The sequence below is a fragment of the Brienomyrus brachyistius genome, unplaced genomic scaffold (assembly GCF_023856365.1).
Source record: "Brienomyrus brachyistius isolate T26 unplaced genomic scaffold, BBRACH_0.4 scaffold50, whole genome shotgun sequence".
In the NCBI taxonomy this organism is placed as follows: domain Eukaryota; kingdom Metazoa; phylum Chordata; class Actinopteri; order Osteoglossiformes; family Mormyridae; genus Brienomyrus; species Brienomyrus brachyistius.
In genome coordinates this window covers 1285487-1313357 of record NW_026042325.1, presented here as the reverse complement: position 1 = coordinate 1313357, position 27871 = coordinate 1285487, and the positions used below count along the sequence as shown (strand labels likewise).

At 46.5% G+C, this 27871-nt stretch overlaps 1 protein-coding gene across 3 annotated transcripts in view; it reads right to left on the bottom strand.

Moving 5' to 3' along the window:
• LOC125723559 (formin-like protein 3) overlaps nt 1-27835 on the bottom strand; it is a 36817-nt gene extending 8982 nt beyond the window's left edge. For 2 of the 3 annotated variants that reach the window (XR_007386925.1, XM_049000274.1), the window contains exons 1-17: nt 27707-27835; nt 19588-19671; nt 19411-19491; nt 14417-14493; nt 13230-13313; nt 10841-10946; nt 9279-9355; nt 8483-8576; nt 6584-6658; nt 6097-6207; nt 4465-4614; nt 2254-2355; nt 1457-1769; nt 1120-1209; nt 886-1010; nt 499-701; nt 15-249 (exon numbers count right to left, since the gene is read on the bottom strand). Coding sequence is in view for 1 of the 3 variants with exons in the window: in XM_049000274.1 (XP_048856231.1) it covers nt 15-249; nt 499-701; nt 886-1010; nt 1120-1209; nt 1457-1769; nt 2254-2355; nt 4465-4614; nt 6097-6207; nt 6584-6658; nt 8483-8576; nt 9279-9355; nt 10841-10946; nt 13230-13313; nt 14417-14493; nt 19411-19491; nt 19588-19671; nt 27707-27820 (2121 nt within the window). In the remaining 2 variants the exon portion in view is untranslated. Of the gene's footprint in view, nt 1-14; nt 250-498; nt 702-885; nt 1011-1119; nt 1210-1456; nt 1770-2253; nt 2356-4464; nt 4615-6096; nt 6208-6583; nt 6659-8482; nt 8577-9278; nt 9356-9810; nt 9860-10007; nt 10067-10840; nt 10947-13229; nt 13314-14416; nt 14494-19410; nt 19492-19587; nt 19672-27706 lie in introns of those variants that run through there. The other variant, XR_007386926.1, reaches the window with a different exon arrangement.
• Between the last annotated feature and the right edge of the window lie 36 nt (nt 27836-27871).

The following is a 27871-nucleotide window of genomic DNA, read 5'->3' as shown; positions in this document are numbered from 1 at the left end:
GGCAGCTGAAATACCGGCATTAGCATGTTGAAGTTGTCGTCGAAGTTGCCCATGAACGCCATCATGTTCATCCTCTGAGTGAGCCTCTCGATCTTGCCGATGTGCAACATGAAGCGGTCCTCCTCGGCCAGCTGATCCAGGGAACGTCTCTCACGCTCGTACTGCCGGAGCAGCTTGCTCTCTGCCTCCGTGGGCAGAATCCGCATTAAGCACTCCACCAAATCTACCGGCAGGGCCTTCAGGTCAAACCTGAAGGTGTCAGACATGACATCATGTTAGAAGAAACTTTCCACAGCACTCAGTAACCCGTGTAGTGCCCCAAAACTTTAAAGTGGTCTGTTTTCCCGAAAAGGACTGTTCTGGCTGCGTAGTAAGCGCTTGAATAAACATTGCATTCTGGGATACCATCAAGCAGTGACCAACGTTACACCAACAGAACAAGCACTTCCATTCCATTCCTGAGTGTGACTGCGGAGGTTTTATAGGGGTGACACTCACAGCTGGACTGCCTTACAGATCTCCTCTGTGCTTTTGCCAGCTTTGCGCAGTGTGATCGCTAAGTTCTTGGAGCGGTTGACATCTAGAAGCGTAACTTTGTTGGCAGCTTTCTGGGACACCTTGCCCTTGGGACAGGTAAGGTCCATCATGGGGCCTTGTGCTTTGGTTTTAAAAAGCTCTTCAAACCTGTTCAGGTCCAGCTCCTAGGAGGAAGAAAACAGCAGGAATCTGCATTTGAAGTTGGGCGACCCAACAAAACGAGAGCAGAGACTGTACACGACATGGGGCTGGGATGCATTGTGTTGCTGGGGCTTCCCCACGTGTGTGACACAGAAAAGGGGAGGGAGATTGTAATAGGAAAAGTGACACAGGAAGATTCTGTCTCACCTCCAGAACTCGCTCATCATCAATCTCATTAAACACGGTGCCCTTGATCTGATGGGGCTTGAGAGCCGTCCAGTTGAACACAGGAAGTCGGAATTTAGTCTTGATGGGTTTCTTGATTCGAATGGCTGCAAAGCAATAGGACGGTCCATCAAACAGCAAGTGCTATCACACTCGCACATGCCGATGAAGACGCACTGCAATCTCACAGGCGGCCAGATATCTCGCTCCTCTCACCTGATAGGCCGGCACTGAGGATGACGGAGGGTGATGTTCCCGGTAGTGGCGGCGCTGGTGGTGGAGGACCCAAAATCATGGGACCCTCCCCTGTGGGCAGTAGAGGGGAAGAGTCACAGCTGCATGATCATTTTCATTATATCAGCTTTAAGATCTCACCTACTGGGGCTTTTTAGTGTCTAAGATAATGTCTCTCCTATCTGCCCGATCATTACCTAACTATTACAATAACTCTAGTGTTACAGCTGCATGGAATATGCTTATGAGTGGTGCAGAATAACAAGAAGACAGTGTCTCTCCAGCGCCCCCTATCTGTCAGGAAGGTGAAGGACAATACCTGAGGTGGAAGGTAAGGGTGGAGGTGGTGGAGGAGGTGGTGGTGGGGGTGGAGCTTGAGGCTGTGGTTCCACAGTGGTGGGGCAGTTGCTCCCTGGAGCCCTGGGCTCCGCACCCCCTCTGAGGTCGTCACTCCCTCCCGCTGGGGCACATTCGGGGGCATTTCCCTGTGGCTGTGGGCACAGGTGGAGCGTCCTAAGCTGCCCACTCTCCTGTAGGCTCTTCTCCACATTGGCCTGCTGGAAGGCGACGTCCTGCTCCTCAATCATGCGTCTCAGCGTGGTGACCTGGGAACTCGCCGCCTCACACGTCTCCTTATAGGCCAGAAGAAGACAATCAGCGTGAATAAAATCTTAAGTATTCAAGAGTCTTAGAACACGCAGTATTATTATATTATTTTATATATTATAAATATTTATAATATAGTATTATAGTAATATAGTATAGTATTTATAATATTATCGTATTACTTTATATTGTAGCCTATGTGATTCTGTGCCAGGGCACCTACACTGAATGAGTATGAGAACTGTTAACCGTAATCATTTAATCTAATAATGTTTGCTGTGGCTATAAATTTTAGTTTCACTTTCTGTTCTACTACCGTTGTACTGGAAGGTACCGCTGATCTTACACACAGCCAATCCCAAACATTTTGTCACTAGTTAACACTAAAAGAACTCAGGAAACATTAAGATGCCCCCCCCCCAACCAAGGCCCCTGTTATGCCAGAATGAACCAGATGACAAATGAGAATAAACCAGTGACTGACAGCACAGTAACATCCTGAGATCTTACCTTGACGGAAGACAGATCTTTGTCTTTCTGGAGGAGCTGCTTCTCCAGGTCTGCCACCTTCATGATGGTCTCATTCTCCACCTCTTGCAGCTTCTCTGTCACCTGCCAGGAAGATGAAGAAGAAGAAGAAGGAGGAGAAGGAGGAGAAATAGCGAATATTCACTGGGGTCGCACGTGGGGCTCGGACGCAGAAGTAGGTATGAAAAAGTAGGGAGGACACAGAATGCAAAAAGGGAGACTTCGAACGAAAGCAATCGATCTGAAGAGCAGAAATGCCAGCAGATCTCTCAGATCCACACCCTCCGATTCTCGCTCTCCCTCCCCCCCCCCTCCCTTTATCAGCCGCATCAATAAGAAATGAGAGATGCCTGGCAGGATGACGCAGCAGAGGAAGCTCGAGCTGCGCTTTCTGTACTGGAATCCAAGTGGCTGCAAATGTCAGCCAGTCGAGGAGGGCAGTGTTTTGCCTCACCTCCCTCGTAATTCCACAGCTCTGAGAATGGTGGCGTTGGGTGACCTTTCCAGCAAGAGGACACGGGACGTCCCGAGCGAGAAAACAGGCAACGAGAGAACGACAGGCGTTGTTTCTGTCAACAAAATGACACAAGGAGACAGACTGGAGGATGAGGAATAAGGCAGAGGGCCCGATGTTGGTGGTGGTCCTCGTGCCTGTATTCCCTCGGGTAAAGGAGTGTTGAATTAGGGCTTATTGTTGCCATTCATTTATAAAAGGCTGTAAAATAGGGTTCCCCAAAAAGGCGATCATGATCGACAGGGAGATCTTTAAATCATTCCCAGTCAACAGATAATCAGTATCACCTTCACTCAGAATATTATCTTGGCAACAAAATATATCAGTGGGAACCTCCCCGTCCCCCCCAGGGTCAGCAAAATCTACTGAGGGAGAGTCCCACCCCCCCAAAATATAATGTTGTGACTCCGAGATCAAATTTTCTTTGTATAAGTAGCTCTCACTACTAAAAATGTCGGAGACCATTGCTTTAAAGAGTTCCACCCAGGACACTCGGTAGAATTTCCGGTGGGCCACTTAGCTGTTGTGCCACTCAGAAACGAAATAATTTGACTGGTTTAAAATTGTACAACAATGCTTCATAATATTAACCAGCGCAAGATCACAATTGCTCTGCATAGGAAAATCCGCAAAAACGCAGCACGATCTTTCGTCCGATCACCACAACCTTTTGTGCGATCGGTGTGATCACGGTGAGCAGTGAGCGTCGTGGCAGCTGTGCCACAGCTAGTCGCTTGCTGTTGATTCTCACTGGAAGTTTCTCAAAGGATGGATGTTAGAAAGACCAGCAGGAGCCGAAAAAGTCAGACTTGACCAGTTCAATATGCTTCTTATTTTTTCCTTCGTAAAATGTCAGTAAAATTTTTTATCACGATATTAATTTCAACTGTGGCATCATTTATCAAGTTTCCCCAGAATGCACTTGGCTTGGACGTAAATCTCCCAGGATGAAAATTAGCCCCATTCCGTGCCTGCAGGAGTCTATCCCAGGCAGTGCAGGGATGGGAATCACACCGTGGGAAATAAGTCCATTGCAGGGTGCATATTCTCACACGCTTGGTATTCTAGGGGTAATTTAGAGACACCAATTAGCCTAAGTTAGGGTCTGCACTGCGGGAGCAAGCTGACGTGCCTATAGGAGACCTGCGTGACGGGGGATGGACATGCAAACATAAACAGCAGAGGTGGAATTCAAACCCATAACCCTGGAAGTGTGAATTAACAAGGCTGCTGGCTGAGCCCCCGTGCCCCCCCGGATGAGCCCCACACTGTAATACTTTGGCAGTTCCCATTCAAGCTGTCCCCTGTCCCATACGGTCCTATAGGTTCTCAGATAAGTTCCAAGCTCATGTGACACTACTGGATGAAATGTTATAGAAAATGGATGGATGGGTATTAAGTAAAAGCGGAATCAGGAGTGGCCACATGGTGGCAGTAGATAGCAGTTTGCGGTTCAGAACTGCAGAACTGGGTTTTCCTAATGGACCTTCCTTGCCGGAAGCTTTCAAAGTTGGGTCATGTTACTTTGAAAGAGGGATACCTTTTCTGCCCATCGCTGCATACTTGTTGCTATTTAGCTTTCACCTTTTCAATACTGAGTCAGCACACAACTCAGGTGAGGGGAAGCTATCGGTCAAATAACGCAGCAGTATTAAGAGAGATGCTGAGGGAAACCTTACATGGGAGAGCTGCTCCTGCAGGTCCACCACCTTCTCAAGAGCCACGTTCTTGGTCTCAGCATCTTCCAGTAAGCCTCCCACATCAAACATGTTCTCCAGGTAAGCTTGAATCTGCACCGAGAGCTTGTCGCTCTCTGTGTTCCTGCATTTCTGCATGGAGGAGAAGAACAGCCAGTGACCAGCCGAAACAAGGATTCTGCACTGAGTGAGACGGGAGCCTGAGATAAGCTGGACATGCTGAGGGCTGAGCACCGCAGCGCCTGCTGCCCATACAAGCACTTCCCACGATCCAGCAGATAGCATCATGCATCTCAAATGGTTCTTTCAGCTGATTTCAAGTAATTCTCCTGTGACAATTAGGGAGGAGTTATGTGATGTATCCTAATGAAACAAAGCAGCGTGTAGATAAAGGAATGATGAAATCTGATGATACAATATGGAAAAAAACACATATGCAGAGAAAATTTCCAAAACTCGCTCGGCCCATGAGATACATTTTTGGGAAAATTTCAAGGGACTTAGGGAGTTTTGGATATTCAACAAAAGTTCTTTGTTGGATTGCATGAGGACGGAGTGAGTTCTGGTCCCAGATACTATAAAGTACAATGAGGAAGCCTGTATTTAGCTCACTGGCGGTCACATCTCAGAAACAGCTACAAAGTCAGTGAGTTCTGTAATGCTGATATAGATGAATGGGTAACACTTCACTTAATACACATCATGAACAAACACAGTAACTTCATAAAATACATGAATCTTTATAATCGATTAATGATGAACGAACTTGGTATCAGCATGTAATTAACACTTAATGTATTAATTAAGCAGAAACTAAGTCAGAATGTACTACTGCATCCCCCTCAAGTAATGTGTCACCATGTAATATACAACCCAAAAGAGGGCATGGAGGGGGGACGTGATGGTCGGCACACTGCATACCTGTCAAGTTTTGGATCTGAAAATAAGGGGAATTTTCCAGCGCCCGCCGCGAGCCAGCCCACCTCCCCAACCAGGCTCCAGTATCTTACATTTTAAGACAGGCAGGTATACGACAAATCTAACCACTTGTCATTTACATTTTATTGTCATTACACATTTTCTTTTAATTTCTCATGTTCACTCATGTGCCGGATGTTTCATGCCGCCTGACATCGTTCCCTCCCCTATGGGAGACACTAAAATCGCATTTACAAATCTTACCGGACACGTGACTGTGCCCCATCCTGCTCCTCTTTAGAAAAGTAAATTCACTGTCCCGTTTTCCGATATATTTACACGACTTCTTTGTTTCTTGGCAGGAGTGCCCTTCTCCTTCTGCACATCCATCCATCTCTCTCCTTTCTTTTCCGGATTTGTTCCCGCTGTCGGCACTAATCTCGCGATAACTGGCACCCAGGCTACTGCAGGTGGCAGTTCTCGCGAGGCTACTGACAGAGTTCAGTTTGGAGATGCAGAGGAATTAAAAAAAAAAACTATATTATAATACGGGAGATTTACAGGACAATACTAATCCGGGAGGACGGCTGGAAAGAGGGATAAAATACGGTATTTCCCGGCCCAAACGGAGACTCGACAGCTATGGCACACCGTGCTAATGTAGTTGAACCCAAGCTCAGGTAAGAAGTCACCCACCTCCAGAAATTCGTCCAGGCCCAGTTTGGTGAACTCATACTGCAGGTGCACCCGGAAGTTCATGTCCTCCACGGAGTGCACCACAATGTTGATGAACTGCATGCAGGCCACCTGCGTGACACGTTTGAGTTATGAACCTGCGATACTGTAATTCGTAATAACTACATACCTTCATTATGTGGTTTTCATGCCTTGCTGACTGAGGATTTCATTTAAACTTCATCTCTCCTAGGAATCAATCCATACAGGTAATGACTGTTACATTGGCTTGGTCATGACTCTGCTGTATATGGAAATACATTTAAACACTTTGTGGGAAGGTATGGGGGGGGGGTTCCTGTCTAATCTGCACCTGGACCCTGAGCACCTGTAGGGCTGTGATTGGCCATCGTGGTTTCACCTGAAGTCCTAGATACGGACAGGTCACCCCCCCACCCCCTACATGTAACACGGCATTTCAATGGAACACACTCCGACTTCTGCTCACCATGAAGTCGATGTTTCCATCCTCGCTGCGGAAATAGTCCATGAGCTTCTCGAAGCGCTGTTTCTCCCGGCACACCTGGGGGCGGGGCCACACGTGTCAGGATGCCCCCCCCCAAGGCCCCTGTGACCAGCCAGGCCACAGCGACAAAAGCGTCTCACCACGGCCAGGCGCTCCCAGCACACGGTCTGGTTGCTATGGTACGGCGGCAAACCCTCTGATTACAATCTGCCCTCGTAACACCCCTATAAGGAGTCGACGCGCTGTTTAGAAAGCAATTTATTCCTAATTATAGGAGTTTGTGGAATGGGAAGATGACAGAAAAGGGAATGGGAGAGAGCCGGCAACAGCCAAACTCCCACACACTGCAAGAGGACAGAAAATAAACAGAAGATGTTTTTCCTCGCAGTCCATACTCAGGGCGGCCATTTTGTGTAGGCAGGACACAGAATGTCCATGTTCTTAGCAATTATTCCTGAGAAATATGCCTCCGCTGAGCCTGCCCTTTTCACTCCTGCGGGGTGGGGAGTGTAGTTGTCATCCTTACTGACCCAGCCCTCACTTTCCTTGCTGCACAATCTTTGTAAAATCCACTAAGCTCTCCGTCAGACATGCACCGCCACCCTGAACTTTTATAGACATTACTGGGAGGGGGGGGGCTGTATGTGTGAATGAAATGTCCAAATCAGTCAATAGCGGACATTAAACGGACCGCTAGCTCCCTATTACGAGGTGCCTCTACGTGAGTGAGAGGTGCTTTGGTGACATTTCTGTCGAGAGAATAACGCGAAAATGAAAGAAAAGAAACATTCGAGGGCAGAGAAGAAGCGTCACTGACACTAAGAAGAAGCAACAAACATGGCTGACTGGAGAGACGACTAGATTCAAAAACTTCTGCCAGTATTGCTGTTAACAAAACAATGCGATTTCCGTACTGTTCTGAAGGATCTTCCAAATTAATTTGTAGTTATTGAAGTTATTTTTATTTAGTTCACTCATTTATTGCCTTTCCATTTCTTCCATTTCATATTTCTGTTCTTACAACTTGCCTGCTCACATCATGTTCTTTGCCTCTCATGCAGCTCAGTGTCACCAAGGCCGTCTAACCTTCCGGCCCCATAATTCTGGACGAAGACCATAGATAAAGGGCCTGCATCCCTCAGACACTGAACCGGCCGTGTGAAACATCTCTCTGTAACGTCTTCATTCTGTCTTAATAAACTGCTTAAGCTTAAGCTTAAGGAACCGGCCTCATCGTTCGACTCTGAAGGAGCCTGAGGTTTCACTGGAGGAATCTGTCAGTACTTTCTGCACCATGTCCTGCCTCCTGCATGCTCTACCCAAGAACCACCCCTCATTTCTATACCTACCAGAGTATTTCTAGTAGGTGTGGACACATGTGACACAGACATCCTCCGGCTGTGTGCCACATGTGTAGAAGGACAAGTCTGGAAAAGTCCGGATCTGACTCTCCAGACAATGCCTGGAGTTCATGTGTGAAAATGGCTTAAGATGAGGGTCATTGATTATATTTTTGCTTAAAACGTTTACATCTATTTCCCAATGTAATAAATAACATCGGGCTGCAGCTCACTAACACTAAGATTTGATTGGCTAAAATCAAGGGCCTGAATTGCGAGGCAATTAACATCTCCGTTTATGGTCATGCCTGAACGGTAGTCTTTCGTGTAGTGGTCTGGATCTTTATCGCTGCACAAATTAGGACCACCCTCAGTACGGTCAAGCGCTTACAGAATGAAATCAATCACATGTGCCATTAACATTTTTTCTCTTTAGCTTTCTCAGCTTGGGAAAATCCCACGTTCACGAGGACCCCCAAGCAGCCGAGGAAGGCGGGACGCTGTGGGGTCAGTGTCAGCAGAGACTGCCTGGGCGCCTTACCTCTTTGAAGTGGTCGAAGGCGGACAGGATGATCTCGTGACCCCCTCTGACCAGGCACACGGCAGCCAGGAGTTCCAGCACCAGAGCCTTTGTTCTGGAATGCAGGCAGGCAGCAGCTTCAGCAGCTCGACACTGAGGTTTTGGTAAAAAGCAACGATTCCTCCGCCCAAGCTGTTCTCCTACAGCTACTGAACAAGCCACCAGAATGGTTAGCTGTGAAAAATAGGCCGCGGTCATCTCATACACTATGTCATTATTTTAACCATTATTTTAGCAGGATACGGCCTGGCACGTGGCAGAAAGCACTTGTGAAGCAAAAATGAAAAAAGTATGACAAAATAATTAAACATAATTAAAACATTCGCAAGTATCATTAAAATGTCTGTAAATAGGCATGAAGGGGACACTGTGAATTTATAAAACGTGGTTTTCCTGATTGGGGGGGACACTGCTTTATATGACTTCTACTCCAGTCCAGTATTAACGGACAACAAATCTCACAGTGAATAAACTGTCATAACACGTCATGACATTATGCATTCTGGGTGTAATACGACAATATTTACTAAAAATATTCAAGATTATGCTCCATATGCAAAACCTTGTCGCTCTGGGTTTTCGTACCTTGATTTTCTCTGAGTGACCCGTGGTGGAACAGTGCTTAACAACACCCCAGGACACATTTCAAATAACTGAGGAAACCAGCTCATGCCTGTTGAAAGACCTGCCTGTAAACAGGAGCCGGCAGAGCTACCAGCCGAAGTGAAGGTGCACCCTCCACGAAGCAGACACTCACCTGGAGTTCTTGTTGTTCAGACTAAGTGCGATTTCATTGACAGCGCGTGAGTGGGACATGACGAGGTTAAAGCCATACTGAAAGGAGCAGAACAGGCAGATTAATACACATCTAATCATCATCACTTGCTCATATGGTTATTTTACTTAAAATATATAAAGACTCTACAGTAACATACAGGTTAAAATATACACTACATGAACAAAAGCACTGGGACACCTGGCCATTACACCTACAGGAACCTTTATGACACCCCATTCTAAATCCACAGGCATCCATATGGTGTTGGTCCACCCCTTGCAGCAGTAACAGCTGCCACTCTTCTGGGAAGGTTTTCCACAACATTTTGCAGTGTGTCTGTGGGAATTTTTGCCCATCCATCCAGAAGAGCATTTGTGAGGTCAGATACTGATGTTGGACATGAAGGCCTGGCTTGCAATCTGCATTCTGGTTCATCACAACAAAGGTGTTCGACGGGGTTGTGGTCTGGGCTCTGTGCAGGCAGGGTCAAATTCTTAAACACCAAACTCACCCAGCCATGTCTTTATGGACCTTGCTTTGTGCACTGGGGCACAGTCATGCTGGAACAGAAAAGGGCCTTCATCAAACTGGTCCCATAACGTTGTGAAAACTGGAATTGTCTAAACTATCTTGGTATGCTGAAGCATTAAGAGTTCCCTTCAATGGAATTAAGGTGACAAGCCCAACCACTGAATAACAACCCCATACCATTATCCTCCTCCATCAACCTTTACAGTTGGCACAGTTGGCAGTCAGGCAGGTAACGTTCTTCTGGCATCTGTCAATATCAAGACCTGTCCATCAGACTGCCAGACAGAGAAGTCGTGCTTCGACACTCATTCCACAGAACACGTTTCCACTATTCCAGATTCCAGTGGCTTGACATCACTCCATCCAGTATTTGCCATTGCACTTGGTGATGTGAGACTTGCATGCAGCTGCTCAGCCATGGAAGCCCATTGCATGAAGCTGCCAGTGCACAGTTTTTGCACTGGGGTTAATGCCTGAGGAGGTTTGGAACTCTGCAGGTATGGAGTGAACAGAATGTTGGTGATTTTTACGCACTATGCGTCTCAGCACTCGGCGACCGCACTCTCTTACTGTGATCTGTGAGTTTCGGTTGTTCCTAAACACTCCTACTTTGTAATAACACCATTTACAGTTGACCTTAGAATATCTAACAGGGAAGAAATTCCACAAACTGACATATTGCAAAGGTGACATCCTATGACAGCACCATGCTTGAATTCCTGGGCTCTTCATCATGACCCGTTCTTTCACAAATGTTTGTAAACCTGACAGCATGGTTGGGTGCTTGATTTTATACACCTGTGGCAGTGGATCTGAATGAAACACCTGAATTCAATGATATAGAGGTGTGTCCCAATATTTTTATCCATGTAGTGTAACTTAAATGTTTGAGTTGAATTTCCGGGGTGATTTTAGATAACATGCAGTACAGCTTTTATTCACTAGAGGGAGCTTTTTAAACATAACCCCAGAGCAGCATGTTTCCAAGAGCTAAAATGAGTGCGGTTTACCTGGTAGTTCATTACGGCTCGCAGACACATGATGCAGACGTGCACGTCGTCCTTTTGGGCTACATGCCGGGGGTTCTTCATGATCTTACTGGCTAACTCACTGTGGCTGCAACACAGCACAAACATCTCCAGCAGAAGAGCTTTGCCAGAAAGCAGAGGACTCTCTGACATCCCCGCATCACTGTTTAGCATTTAGCAACTTTGACGGAGAGCAGGAAGCCCTGAGTTCTTCTGACGTGCACAGGTACACCCATATGAATGTGTCAAAGCACAGAGCCGCTCCCGTGTCACCCCCCCCCCCCCACACACACACACACACACACACACACACACACACACACACACCATAGATCCTCTTTCCCAGTTTAATTGGAGCCACCAGACTTCTTCTTTGTCCAGTGGCTGAAAAATTCTACTGTCAAATTCTTCTAAATTAAAGTACGGATTTCTCATACCATGGCGATCCAGTGGTCGGCACATAATCCAGCCGTCTGTCACTGACCCCTTGTTGGCTTATTTTATGTTGAATTAAACTCGCATGTTTGTTTTTGATAGCCATGACAAATGTGCGATTTAATCTCCAGTAAGAGGAGAAAAGGCCCAAGAGGCAGCTGGGACTGATCTGGAAGGAGGCAGGGCACAGCAGCGTCAAGAAAGCATGGAGCACCGTCCCCGCAAATCCCACTACAAAAGGACTGGGGCCCTAAGCGGACCCAGAGCCGGATCCAGCACCTGCGGAGAACAGCAGCGGCTGGCCTTAGTTTCAGCTTCCAGATGAGGATCTGAAACCAATCAGGGCAGCTTCAGACTGTGGAAATGAGCCCCCCCCCCCACAATCCCCCCACCACCACCCCAGCCCCACATCCCCCATTATACGCCAAACACAAAATGTCAACCAGACTTTCCTTCAGTCCTGATTCACAAGTGCATTTTGGCTGCCTGCTACCATGCAGCAACTTGGCGAGTCTTTAAGGAATATTAAAATATTTTCATATCAGCATAAAGAGCAGCACATATTCAATAAATTTCCTCCATAATTCAACAAAAAAATCCCTTTGCACACATCAAGACCTGATAGAGGTTCTCAGAAGGTTCCTCCAAGGAACTGTCTGAGAACATCGCTGGCCAGAGAGCACAGCCACTGAGAAGCTGACTTTTGTTTACCATACTTTCCCTTTTTCGGGGTTAAGGTGCGGCTGATATGACACAAACGGAAATACCAGCAAAAGGAGCTGAGTTCACAGATTTGAAGAAACAAAACATATGCAGGAGCTGAATGCTGAAGAGGGGGGGGGGTGGCAGCAATCAATAAAAATACTCCCGCAGTCACACACAGAAGGTTGGTGTACTGGCACACAGCAGAGTGAGGGTGGGCGGGGTGGAGGGCTCTGCTTCAGAGCTACAATGGCACCCAAACAGGCGAATGCAGACAGACACGGACAGGAAAGGCGGGCATGCAGGAGGGGTTAGCCAGAAATGTGTAAAGCAGGAATCAAGGTAGCTTAGCACTTGGCAGAATTCAGTTTAATACAGCTTAGCACAGACAGGCTCAGAATAATACAGTTAGGCCCAGCCCAGCTTAGACAGGTTCATGATGGCAGTTAGGCCCAGCCCAGGCTTAGTATGGCACAGTTAGACCCAGCCCAGCATAGACAGGCTCAGTACGGGACAGTTAGACCCAGCCCAGAATAGACAGGCTCAGTATGGCACAGTTAGGCCCAGCCCAGCATAGACAGGCTCAGTATGGCACAGTTAGACCCAGCCCAGAATAGACAGGCTCAGTATGACACAGTTAGGCCCAGCCCAGAATAGACAGGCTCAGTATGACACAGTTAGACCCAGCCCAGACTCAGTATAGCACAGTTACTTTAGGCCCAGCCCAGCATAGACAGGCTCAGTTTGGCCATCTAGCATACTGGGCATTTTTCTGGGTGGCTGATGGGTTTGTGGGCAGGCAATATTTATGCTGGGGAATCCCCCCTCCCTCCACCCCAAGATTCAAGGTTTATTTTTAATCCCAGTCCAGACCTGGGCTCAACTCAGCTCAGACAGGCTCAGTACGGCACAGTTAGGCCCAGCCCAGCTCAGACATGCTCAGTACGGCACAGTTAGGCCCAGCCCAGCTCAGACATGCTCAGTACGGCACAGTTAGGCCCAGCCCAGCTCAGACAGGCTCAGTACGGCACAGAGACCCCTCTCTGGGACATCCAGCCACACGACAGTCCCGTTCTTTGCTGATTCTCAGGCAGGTGGGATCTTAAAGTCCAGCTCTTTCACAAGACGGAATGTCAAACCTTTCCACACACCAACCAGTCGCATGAGCATCAAGCAAATGTCCTGTTTCATTTTAAAAGTGACGCTGGGAGAGGGGGAGGAGTGTGATACTCACATGACAGCACTCTGGGCGAAGGACAGGTACTCCACGAGGACGTCCAGGCCCCGGTTATCGTCACTGAGGAACTCCCTGACCCACCTGTAATGAGCACATAGCATGAGCGTGAAAACCACTCAGTACGGTCAGCTAGAGATGGCTGTGGGGGGGCGGCACGACAACACAGCGGCGTCACAGTCACAGTGACACGGGGGCAGTGCGCAGGCTGACCGAGGGTCATGCTGTCCTTTCAGACGCCGCGGTCTGGATGTCATGGAGAGTCTGGCACACAGAGCAGGCAGAGATATAAGGCGGGAGGAAGGAGCCACGCTCTACATTTCTTCCATTTTACTGAAAGCTTGGAAAAGAACCAAAACTGGGGAGGCGGGAAGGCAGATGGGGGGGCCAAAATGCTGAGCATTTACTCATCTTTCCCAAATGAACTCCCCCCCCAGGGGCCCCAGTGGGGCACTTCTTAAAATGACCTCGTCTTCTCATTGATGCTGCTGTTCACCAGCCACACATGACCCTGACACACAGAGCAGGAAAGAACACCCTGAGATGGGGAGTTTGTAGGGGGAGAGGGGGTGGCAACCCACAAATAAAGGGGAGTTGGTCTCAGGAATAGAACAAGATGAAAATGTGTGAGAAATGCTGAGTTTTGGTGGGGGGTGGAGGGTGTGCTTTCACTTGATCATCAGTTTCCTGTCTAACACCCCCCCCACTTTTTTCCTGTCTGACCAGATGCTATTTCAGGTCCTCTTGGCAACCCAAGGAATAACAATTCGCCAGAAGTCAGAGTTAAGGCACATTTAAGATAAACCATTCTGTGACCACATTTTATTTAGCCACAGAAAAGCCTGCGCTCACTGTAGCATGGAAAATCCCTGGAGATGGCCTTTGCTCACAGTCCAGCCAGAAAATCACCAGAGCAAACAAATAAAGGGTCAATCTTGCAAGAAAGGCTTTAATATTTAAGTGCTGGGAGCAGTGAGTGAGACAGCCTTTGGCAATGGGGTGCGCTGCCTTGTGTTGCAGGGAGAACAAGGCTGTGGCCACATGCCACACATAGGGTGTGCACCAATGCCCCGAAATAATCCAAAACGCAGGCTAACTGTCACCAGCAAGCCACAGGATGGGCGAACCTTTGAGCCTAGCCAGATAAGACATGGACTAAACAGAATTCTGCCCGATTAGGCACTGACCCAATGTGATTGGTCCTGAGGGAAATCTCCAGTTCACGCAGCACCTTTGTAGATTCATGAATTCGTCGCCGAAATTTCTGAAACAAAATAAAAGAGTGAGACAGCCATTTTAGAGAGGGATAATCAGGGAGAAATCATAGGTGGGGGGACTCAATGAGACAGTTACCATGAGGAAACTCAACGAGACAGTCATCATAGGGTGGGGGACTCAATGAGACAGTCATCATAGGATGGGGGGACCCAATGAGAGAGTCATCATAGGGTGGGGGACTCAATGAGACAGTCATCATAGGATGGGGGGACCCAATGAGAGAGTCATCATAGGGTGGGGGACTCAAACAGACAGTTACCATGGGGAAACTCATACGAGACAGTCACCATAGGGTGGGGGAATCAATGAGACAATCATAGGGTGGGGGACTCAATGATACAGTCATAGGGTGGGGGACTCAAAGAGACAGTTACCAAGGGGAAACTCAATGAGACAGTCATCATAGGGTTGGGGGCTTAATTGAGACAGTCGTCATATGGTGGGGGACTCAATGAGACAGTCATCATAGGGTGGGGAACTCAATGAGACAGTCATCATAGGGTGGGGGACTCAATGAGACAGTCATCATAGGGTGGGGGACTCAATGAGACAGTCATCATAGGGTGGGGGACTCAAAGAGACAGTCATCATAGGGTGGGGGACTCAAAGAGACAGTCATCATAGGGTGGGGGACTCAATGAGACAGTCATCATAGGGTGGGGGACTCAATGAGACAGTCATCATAGGGTGGGGGACTCAAAGAGACAGTCATCATAGGGTGGGGGACTCAATGAGACAGTCATCATAGGGTGGGGGACTCAAAGAGACAGTCATCATAGGGTGGGGGGACTCAATGAGACAGTCATCATAGGGAGGGGACTCAATGAGACAGTCATCATAGGGTGGGGGACTCAATGAGACAGTCATCATAGGGTGGGGAAACTCAATGAGACAGTCATCATAGGGTGGGGGACTCAATGAGACAGTCATCATATGGTGGGGGACTCAATGAGACAGTCATCATAGGGTGGGGGACTCAATGAGACAGTCATCATATGGTGGGGGACTCAATGAGACAGTTACCATGGGGAAACTCAACGAGACAGTCATCATAGGGTGGGGGACTCAATGAGACAGTCATCATAGGGTGGGGGGACTCAATGAGACAGTCATCATAGGATGGGGGGACCCAATGAGAGAGTCATCATAGGGTGGGGGACTCAAACAGACAGTTACCATGGGGAAACTCATACGAGACAGTCACCATAGGGTGGGGGAATCAATGAGACAATCATAGGGTGGGGGACTCAATGATACAGTCATAGGGTGGGGGACTCAAAGAGACAGTTACCAAGGGGAAACTCAATGAGACAGTCATCATAGGGTTGGGGGCTTAATTGAGACAGTCGTCATATGGTGGGGGACTCAATGAGACAGTCATCATAGGGTGGGGAACTCAATGAGACAGTCATCATAGGGTGGGGGACTCAAAGAGACAGTCATCATAGGGTGGGGGACTCAATGAGACAGTCATCATAGGGTGGGGGACTCAAAGAGACAGTCATCATAGGGTGGGGGACTCAAAGAGACAGTCATCATAGGGTGGGGGACTCAATGAGACAGTCATCATAGGGTGGGGGACTCAAAGAGACAGTCATCATAGGGTGGGGGACTCAAAGAGACAGTCATCATAGGGTGGGGGACTCAATGAGACAGTCATCATAGGGTGGGGGACTCAATGAGACAGTCATCATAGGGTGGGGGACTCAAAGAGACAGTCATCATAGGGTGGGGGACTCAATGAGACAGTCATCATAGGGTGGGGGACTCAAAGAGACAGTCATCATAGGGTGGGGGGACTCAATGAGACAGTCATCATAGGGAGGGGACTCAATGAGACAGTCATCATAGGGTGGGGGACTCAATGAGACAGTCATCATAGGGTGGGGAAACTCAATGAGACAGTCATCATAGGGTGGGGGACTCAATGAGACAGTCATCATATGGTGGGGGACTCAATGAGACAGTCATCATAGGGTGGGGGGACTCAATGAGACAGTCATCATATGGTGGGGGACTCAATGAGACAGTCATCATAGGGTGGGGGACTCAATGAGACAGTCATCATAGGGTGGGGGACCCAATGAGACAGTCATCATATGGTGGGGGACTCAATGAGACAGTCATCATAGGGTGGGGGGACTCAATGAGACAGTCATCATAGGATGGGGGGACCCAATGAGAGAGTCATCATAGGGTGGGGGACTCAAACAGACAGTTACCATGGGGAAACTCATACGAGACAGTCACCATAGGGTGGGGGAATCAATGAGACAATCATAGGGTGGGGGACTCAAAGAGACAGTCATCATAGGGTGGGGAAACTCAATGAGACAGTCATCATAGGGTGGGGGACTCAATGAGACAGTCATCATATGGTGGGGGACTCAATGAGACAGTCATCATAGGGTGGGGGACTCAATGAGACAGTCATCATATGGTGGGGGACTCAATGAGACAGTCATCATATGGTGGGGGACTCAATGAGACAGTCATCATAGGGTGGGGGACTCAATGAGACAGTCATCATATGGTGGGGGACTCAATGAGACAGTCATCATAGGGTGGGGGGACTCAATGAGACAGTCATCATAGGATGGGGGGACCCAATGAGAGAGTCATCATAGGGTGGGGGACTCAAACAGACAGTTACCATGGGGAAACTCATACGAGACAGTCACCATAGGGTGGGGGAATCAATGAGACAATCATAGGGTGGGGGACTCAAAGAGACAGTCATCATATGGTGGGGGACTCAATGATACAGTCATAGGGTGGGGGACTCAAAGAGACAGTTACCAAGGGGAAACTCAATGAGACAGTCATCATAGGGTTGGGGGCTTAATTGAGACAGTCGTCATATGGTGGGGGACTCAATGAGACAGTCATCATAGGGTGGGGAACTCAATGAGACAGTCATCATAGGGTGGGGGACTCAAAGAGACAGTCATCATAGGGTGGGGGACTCAATGAGACAGTCATCATAGGGTGGGGGACTCAAAGAGACAGTCATCATAGGGTGGGGGACTCAAAGAGACAGTCATCATAGGGTGGGGGACTCAATGAGACAGTCATCATAGGGTGGGGGACTCAATGAGACAGTCATCATAGGGTGGGGGACTCAAAGAGACAGTCATCATAGGGTGGGGGACTCAATGAGACAGTCATCATAGGGTGGGGGACTCAAAGAGACAGTCATCATAGGGTGGGGGGACTCAATGAGACAGTCATCATAGGGTGGGGGGACTCAATGAGACAGTCATCATAGGGAGGGGACTCAATGAGACAGTCATCATAGGGTGGGGGACTCAATGAGACAGTCATCATAGGGTGGGGAAACTCAATGAGACAGTCATCATAGGGTGGGGGACTCAATGAGACAGTCATCATATGGTGGGGGACTCAATGAGACAGTCATCATAGGGTGGGGGACTCAATGAGACAGTCATCATATGGTGGGGGACTCAATGAGACAGTCATCATAGGGTGGGGGACTCAATGAGACAGTCATCATAGGGTGGGGGACCCAATGAGACAGTCATCATATGGTGGGGGACTCAATGAGACAGTCATCATAGGGTGGGGGACCCAATGAGACAGTCATCATAGGGTGGAGGGACTCAATGAGACAGTCATCATAGGGAGGGGACTCAATGAGACAGTCATCATAGGGTGGGGGACTCAATGAGACAGTCATCATAGGGTGGGGGACTCAATGAGACAGTCATCATAGGGTGGGGGACTCAATGAGACAGTCATCATAGGGTGGGGGACTCAAAGAGACAGTCATCATAGGGTGGGGGACTCAATGAGACAGTCATCTTAAGAACAGGAATGCAGTTAGACAATCCGTCTGGCCAGAACATGACTGAGACGATCCTGAAAAACATTGCACTGACTAAGATCTCGTACTAAAATACACATAACCAATGAGAAAATTAGGATATGGGGAATGTAACTCGAAAACTTAGTATCGTGCACCAAATGAAATGAATTGAATAATATAACCAGTCATACCAGTACCCAAAAATGTAATTATATACATTTATATAAAAATAATACTAATATATTAATAAATTATACTATAAACATCTCCTATTGGTATTATAAGTCTCCTGAGACTTGGCAAGTATCCACCAAACTCGTCAATTGCTGAGAGTTGGGAGTAGTGATGACCAAAACGACGCTTAATGAATCATTGCTGTATTTTCTGACCCCACTAGATGGTGCTCTTGGTTTACTTTGCTGCATGCTTTGGGCAGAGAGCGCCATCTAGTGGGCTCAGCAAATATAACAAATGGTTCATGAAGCATTGCTTTCGCCATCATTAAATCGAGAGGAGTGAGCCGCAGCCACCAGTGCTGCCGGTCATGCACACAGCATAAATGCAACGGGTTACGGTATGCAGAGGGGCAATGAAGGCAACATCACTAGGGACCGTCTACTAAACGCAAATGCAAGTTTAATAAAAAAAAAATGTTGCTGTTTATATGATAAACTGTCATGCTTTATGTTTATATGTTTTATAAATAGTATTTCTCGCTACGACCGTATCACGTTGATACGACTGAAAATTATGAAAAAGTAATTCCGCATTGATTTGGACTACTGGGTACCAATATATTAATTACATTGGAACAGATTCGTGGTGTGATATCACGCAATATAGCAGGACTAACTGTACTCAAAATAAATAAATGAGCAGATAATGGTGCCCTGGATGTCATGTGAAACTTTAACTCATTAGGTCGTGGCCAACAACGTGGCCGAGATACACACATATGTTCTTTATTCTGTGTCTTAGGTTAACTGACACACATGGTGAATTACGAACGAAAAAAAACATGACTGGAAAGACAACATAAGCAATCTCAACATCTGAAGATCGCACAGCCAAACTGACCTTTCCAGCAACTCCAGAAGCAAGGTATCCGCGCAGCTTCTCGATGTAGGTGTGAGGGGGATTTTTCACCTGAAACCGCTCCTGCAAGAAAGAGCCAGCGAATGACACTCGGTTTCAGGCCTTCGGCCAGCAGAATTTGCTGACAGAGATCAGCACATGACAGTGAAGGACAAGCACCTGGTCACAGATGAGGTCCCACTTCTTCTCGCTGTCATACTGCCGAAGGAGCCTGGCTTTGTCTGGAGGCAGGTTCATGGAACTCTGGGGAAGAAAAAAACAATGCGTTCAAAATTAGGACATAATAGTCACAAATTTACATCATATTCCAACATACTAAACAAATCTAGGTGGAAAGTACAGGAGACCAGGTGCTGACCAGGTTGCCTGGGTGAGCATGTCAGTATGGATATCCTTCCCTTTGATTTCTCCCATACTTCTCCTTTCAACCTGCTTGTCACTCCTTTACACATCTCTGACCATTTTTTTGTTCAGTTCACCATGTTCCTCCCTACCCTGCTTTTGGCTTCCCCTCCTTGAACTTCCTTCCATTACAACCTTCACTCTTTCTTCCCCACCGGCTTCTCTGCCTCAGTCTCCTTCTCTCTGTCATCTTCTCAGGACTTCTCCTCTCTTGACACTGATGGAGCGATACACTCTGCTGTGCTTACCTCATGACTTGACCCGTTCTGTTCGCTCTCCTCCAGACCAGCACGCTCACAGCCCTATCATCCCCAGCTCTCCAGCATGATCCATGCCCAACAAGTAAACTTCAGGACAGCTAGGAGGAATCTGCGTCAAACTTGACATCCTATAGACCTAATAGGTCAGGTCACACCACTGCATAAAAAAACCCTCACTTGATCATTCATGGAATGAGAATTTTCGGCCAGTCTTCCTCTCATTCTTGCCCAAAACCCTTGACCGTGCTGTCCTCAGCTAATCCTTTCAATGTTTCATGAAAAACAGTCACATTTCTCATGTCTTCTCCGACCACTATTACACAAATGACATCCATGTTTACTTGACCTTCTCGCCTTTGATGACATCATGGTCTCTGCTCAAACCTCTGCATGCCTGGCTGACATCACAGCTTGGATTAAGGACCATCACCTCTAGCTTAATCTCTCCAAGACTGAACTTCCTGTTTTCCCTGCCAGTCCTTCCATCCATCATGACATCATAGTTCAGCTTGGATCATCCACACTGTCTTATTCACACAGTCAGGCTGTTAGAAACCTAGACGACAGATGACCAGCTGTCCTTTGCTGAGCATATAACAGCAGTCAACATCTTGCAGGTTTACCCTATATACCATTACAAAGATCAGACCTTTTCAGTCCCAGCAGGCATATCACCTTCTAGTCCAGCCCCTTGATACCTCATGACTTGACTACTGGAACTCTCTCCTGCCAGGGTCTATCAATTGTGCTGTCAGACCACTACAGATGATTCAAAATGTTGAAGCACATCTGATATTCATTCAGCCTAAACATTCTCATGTCACACCCCTCCTTGGCTCCCTGTTGGCGCTCACATCAAGTTCAAGTTATCGGTGCTGGCTTATAGCTCCATACATGGAGAGGCACCCATCTCCACAAACAGCCTCCTCAAGACCTTTGTCCCTTCTTGTTCCCTTCAGTCAAACAAACCAAAGCCACTTGGAGCTTCCCAGGCTCCCTCTCCACCTTCAGGAAACACCTCAAGACTCACCCATCCCATGAATTCCTCTGCTAACTTGATGCTTCTTTATGTTCTTTGAATCCTCATATGTTGCACTTCTGGTCCTTGAATATTCTTATTAGGTTCTTACTTTGACAGCTGCACCTAGGTCTTCATTGGAAGCTCAGCCTAGCTACACTTATACCTAATTACCTCCTTGACGGCACGATTGTTTGCAATATGCTATTTTCCTTGCTTGTACGTCACATTGGATAAAGGGTCTGCTAAATATGCAAATGAAATTGAAATTCATGACCTCACTTCCTTATTCAGAAAGTTGTCCAGTGATTGCTCCATATCAAAGCTCTCACGATCTATTCAGTAGACATCGCAGTGATTTACAATGGCAGCAGATGTTTAAATCACTGCATTGTTACAGGCAGTGCAGACTAATTCTTCACCATAACATCACTGTCAGTAAATGACTGTCTGACTTCAAGAGCAGAGTGGCACTTCTCAAATGTCTGTCTGTGTTCATTCTCCAGCTCAGTTTCAGATACTCAGACATTATGTCACTATGAACCCTCGCTAGTAGAATTTATTTAATTCAATTTTTGTTACAGAGATATTCATGATAAAACTTTCTCTGTCCTATTTTGTACTCACGTTGTATTTTCACGGAGACTAGACCAATTTCTTATTCATCTACGGTAAGAACCATCCAGGAAAGCGAATCCCACGGTGATCTGCTTTTCTTCCCTTACCAGCAAAATAATTTTAAGCATCTGAGCAAATGAATACCAAGTCAGACCCTTTAGTTCAATGTATTTTGCCGAATTTTGCTCATTTTTGCTGAAAAACAAAAACATCCAATCAGCCTGTATAGCTAGATGAACACCGCTTCAGTTTCCAAACCTCTTCTCAGAGGCACCCCAGCTATTCCATGTGTTTGTCATATTTCACAACCAGCTCACTTAATTAAATAACTTAATTGACTTGATGATGTATTGATTAGCCAAACATGGTATACTAATGGTACACAAAACAAATACATAGGTACAATGGATGGTTACTGCAAAGATTAGGGTAACTTTAGCAGAGGTTTTGAAATGACTAAGCTAACGCACTTTGACAAAAAAAGAAATAGTTTTACATCAATATAAAGATAATTTAAACATTATTTTCTTTGGCAGTCTAAGATTGTTTTTTCAGTACTGTATGTATTATTAAAGAGTTCTAAATTTGCTCTAAGTAGTTAAAAGAGAAAAAGCTACATGTCTGAAGCAATGAGGTTCGGCCCAGTCTTCTTAGAAAACTGGACCCTGCTGTTATTGTCCACCATAAGCAGCCGCTGGCAACATGAAGAAAGTAAATTATACACTGGAACAGACAGGACAGATTAACGTCTGAGGAACCAGCGAGCCAACAGCACAGGACTCTGAAAAAGGAAGGATGCCCTCGAGGGACAATCAGAGCTCATGTGCCTCAAGCAATGGCGAAAAAGTCAGGGGTGAACATAAGACTGACAGGCGGCAAGTGAAGTTTTCTTGCAGAGAACCGAGGCGGAAAGTTCAGGTCTTGAAAGTAAAAATCTAGACTAAGGTTTCGTTTCAACCAACCAGCTGAGCTTAAAGAGTCACAGTCACAGAGTACTGAAGTGGTTGGTTGAAAGAAAATCGTGGTCTGGATTTGTACTTTCTGGACCTGAACTTTCCATCTCTGCAGAGAAGAGTCAAGTTCAGCCAGAGCCCAAAGAAATACGCAGAGGGTTGCCATATTTTGCAGGTAAAATAGACAGAGGTAAGGAGTGCACACTGATTACTGCGCCTTGCTGCACTCACCACCTGACAAACCACGTCAGGGATGAGAGCCTCACTGCAGCTGTGCAGTGGGAGATACCTCAGCACCACACTAGTCCGAATGGACCGGTGTGGGTTTTTTCCAATAGCTGGAGTGCCAATCCTGCCACCAACCCCCACATTTTCCCTGTAAGTTGGAGGACCTCCTTGCAAGGCTGGATGTAAATTAATGCCATACAGGATGAAGCAATTACAGGTTAAGAGCATTGCTGAACGGCCCAATGGAGCAGGATTCAAACCAGCAACTTTCCAATTGCTGGTGCAGATCCCTAACCTCAGGGCCACGACTCCCCCAAAAATAGGCTTATGTTAAAAATTGAGAGTACTGGATGAGCAAAATCTAATGTCGTGGGAAATGACAGGGCCCAATCTTGAGCTTGTTTTGTACAGTAGGATCTTAAATTATTGCATTATAAAATATTTGCTTCCTTAGCAGGAAGTGAAGAGTGACTGGGTGTAAGATCCAACCACAAAAACCTGGATGACCATTACTTTTTGGAATATGATTTCCTAAAAGCACCATAGGAAGGTTCAGCCACAAGACTCAACTCATCAGCCTGGCCTTACTACATCCACTTTCCTGTCCATTGGAGCTCAAACAATGACTTGGGTCTGTCAAGATGAAGCCTTCAAAGGTGTAGGAACAAGAGTTGGAAAAGAGGTATAGGAACTGTGATTCTGACTGTGGCAGAATAACGGCCAACTCTTTGGACTTCCAACCTATTTATGGTCTACAATTTACAGTTTACACACCAGTCCAGCCACTATGAAATCATGCAGAGACAGAATTCCAGTTGAGCCAAAATGACAAATCCTCAACACAGACACACATTTACACGTATGATTATGCATGGGTACAACAGAGTAGGACAAAGACAGATGGATGCAGACATGGACATATCTTCTAGCCAAAAAGAGAACTGTGCACACAAAAGGGGGATTTGAAGAGAGGCGAGAAACAGTATGGGAGTTAGTCAGGGCAGAAACGCACGGAATGCCACTGCAGACAAAGGGAGATAGATGCATGTCCACAGTGTGCAGTGGGAGACTGGCTCGTGCGAGTGTTTGGAGCTATGAGAGAGGAATGTGTGGGGCAGCCCACTCAGCCCACTCCCTTCGAGGAGAATGACCCAGAGGACAAGGAGGTGGGACAAATAGGGCTGGTCTGCCAGCATACAGTAGTTCAAGTGATTTAAGATCTTTGGGGGGGGGGGGCAGAGGAAGGCTGGGAACCCAAAGATAACGAGAGGTTGACACTAAAAAACTTGAGAATGGGATACTGGAAGTAATTTTGTGTGGTACACAGGGGACCATGCAAGCCCAGCTAGCAGGGAGTCCACATAAGGCCTGTGGACATCTTTGACTGAGTTCTCAGTTTTGAAAGCAATACACTGAAGACTTTTATTCTCCTATCACACCAACAGCAAATGAAGTCTAACATAAATCATTAAAAAGAACAGCTTCCCCAAGGATTGTCTGACCTTGCTTTCTCTCAAGAAATGTACGATGCTTTGGGTAAAAACATCTGCTAAATACATAAAATGTAAATGTAATGTTTTATCAGGGTTTACAGCATGATTTACTTGAAATGAAACTATTTTCTTTACCAGACCAAGCATTCACAGACTATGCTTAGCACTTCTAGCAGTGTAATGCTGATCTTCCTCGCTTGTTTTCAAATTGGCTCTGACCTTCCAGCCCAGTGAGACCAGCCCAGAATATTTTGGCAGGGCTGGGGCCTGCAGGGCTGGGAGTCTGAGCGGCCGTCCCGCCCGTATGGGCCAGGGGGTGGCGCTGGTGTCCAGAGCCAAGGTGTGGACGACGCTCACTGGCTACTGGCAGCTTTGCTATTAATTTTGGTGCCACTTCCACATCAAAAGATTCGTATAAAGCGAAACATCCTTCGAAAAACAAATGTCATACTTTCCGTGCGACCATCCAAAACTGTCACAAATAATTCTAAAGCCGACGGCGCCTCCCATCCAGGAAAAATGTGCAACTAAGCGCAGAATATGTTTCCTAATGACTTAAACACCGTTTGGGAGTTTATCATACTAAATGCAAAAGTGCTGTTTTTCTAACAATACCCTGGAATTTTTTTTTTAAGTGAGTCGTTGATTAATATATCAGCGAAATCTGTGGACAGCCCAGTGTCATCATCTCACACTGAGAGAAGATGACCACTCTCCTCACCTTCCGTACTCACGAGTTGACCTTATGAACCCACAAACCGCCTTGGCTCATCTCTGGCCATCCTGTAAGCAGGGTGTGGCTGTCAGGCTGAGGCCAGTGACTCATGCCCCCCCCCCCACTGATCTATTCCAGGCTCAGGCTGCACGCTGGACTCAGCCAGCACTGTTAACACAAAAAGCTGCACTCCAAGTATACATCACGTAGAACGTATCACTGCTGTAAGACTTCGCCAGCATGAACGTAACGCACAGAGCCTGAATTAGGGGAAACTGGGAGACCACAACCTGGTCAGTGCCTGAACTGCAGCAGGCCGTAAGCAGACAGCAGCGTCTGATCCCTTGAAGAACACAGCTGCAAACCAAAGAGGCAAAGTAAAACAAAATGAGAGCGAGAGATGTGCAACAAAGATATTTTACAGACCAGAATTATTTTATGAGTAAGTCTTTCCATCTATTTTCTCATTTCCCGACGGAATATAAACAAACAGAGTAGCCATACTTTCAAACCGCCTTCGTGCATCTTGGTACATTTATTAAAGCATAAGAGACAGATATATGGAAGGAGCCTGGACCGTTTTTTAAGCTTGTGCAGGATGCAGTGAGAAGTGTGTATTTCCCACTGCAGAAGCTTCTAGACAAAAGCCGAGTGGGCAATGTAGCATTCTCTGCACATTGTGGAGAGCCTGCTCCCCTTTACGTGGCATTTGGGAGTTCCTAGGTGTTCATTTATCCTTTACTGGAATTCATATCCTTCGTCTATCATGATTTCCGGGATCTGGTCCACTGGTCCATTTCCTGTTTGGTCCTGGCACTACAGACCAGAGCCAGAAGCTGTGTAGGAATTTCCATGCAAGAGCAGCAAAAACGTGCTTCACACCTCAGAAAACAGAGTCTATCCAGTCCCATGGTCACTCGGCCCCATTGCCCTTAGGGATCCCTTTTTTGTTGATAGTTCACTTCAAGATGGCAGGAGGAAGAAACGTGTCACAATCTCCCGAAAAACAGCAGCGCATCTTTCGAGATGCTCTTCGTTTCAACTGCAACCTCAGGTCTCCACTGCAAAAGGATTCCAGTACACCCAATCCCACATTCAGTGCCCAATCAGCTTCAAGTAACGATGTGATAAAGGTTCTCTCCCGTCCATTGTCCCGATAACAATGATCATGTTGGTGTCACACACAATTAGCCACCAGCCTGATATGTCACCAGCATTACATGCTAAGAAACTGAATTACTCCTGAAGAATGACATTTTTATTTTGGGTTGGATGAGTACAATGTCCATCCCAAGAGAAAAATTACACAATTTAGAATAAATTACACAATTTAATTATACCATCAAAATGTTGGTTTTATGATCTTACTATTTCATAAAATAAAATGACGCTGTGATGAAGGACATTACATCTCTCTTATTACACTAAGAACCAGCTATTAAAGTGAGTCTCCAAACTCAGTTTGAGATGTTTGTATTTTCAGTAAAACTGTTTGGAATGTTTCTGAACTTTTCTGCAGAGGGCAAATTCTTTGGATTAAATACCATCCACAAAAAGTAATGGTGGGAGAAGTTAGGCTTGAGGAGTCTGGCCGGGAAGCTGTCATTCACTGCTCTGCTTCCAGTCCCTGGGAGTCGGCAATATGGGGGACCCAGCAGGGACTCACCCTCACCTCACTGACAGCAAGGGTCACTCTGCATGTTCACTTGCAGCAAGCGACTCCTAACATGCAGACATTTATGTGTTATGTTTATGAGAAAACACAGAACTTACAATGTGAGAGAACTTGTCAAAATCATCCTCCTTCCATTCTCATCTCCAGAGCACCTCAGATGCATATTATGGCTGAAGATTCAAACATTTGTTTTGTATGCAAAGACGAAAGGCAGACAACCGAAATTCTGATAAACTATAAACCGTTGTTTTGAGGCAAATCCATTGAGAAAAGCGCCATAAAAATGTTACACTGAAAGACTTCCTAGTGCTATATCAGGTTATAAGGTCCAGTTTGAGTTGCGTTTGTCGGTAGTATAAAATTTCATCGTCTTGCTGTTTTTTTATTCCATATGGTTTTAACAGATGACACCCCGGTAACTTCGTCTGAACTCCCTATTCTTTAAGCTTTAGGAATTTTGGAAACGACATGATCTATCCTGTAAGAAATGTCGTTATGGGTAGAACAGCTAGATACATAGATCAGCAGACGTGAACGAAACTGTCAAAATTAGGGTTTATATTAAATGAGATTGTCTCTAAGGACTGCGTACTCTGTTGGAGGTTATATTTAACCCGATTTAGCCCTGTTTTTTAAAAATCAATAAAACCGTCTAAAATATTTAGTTTCTTTTTATTAAGTCCAAATGAATAGTCTAAAAGTGGAAATAGCGGAATTTAGGATATATATATATATATTTGTCGGTGTTTGTTATATATAAGCATACTTAAAGGTGTATTTAAGGTCGAGTAATTCAATTAAAATGTCATTTAAACGGGTATTTTCCATTAAAAGGGACAGACAATTTCGATCTAGCAAACGTGTATACACTGTTAAAAAGATTCTGACAGTAAGATGAAGCCACGCGTTTGCTTACCAAGACCAGGGCAAAGCGCTCCTCCAGCTCTCCGCTGTCGGGCATCGGCACTCTGAACTGCACGACGTGAGGCTTTGCATCTCCCTGGCCGTCCACACTTTCAGCATTCCCCATTTTCAGAAACTCTCCTTCAGTTTGGACCGAAAAACAAATTCGGGGCTCTTC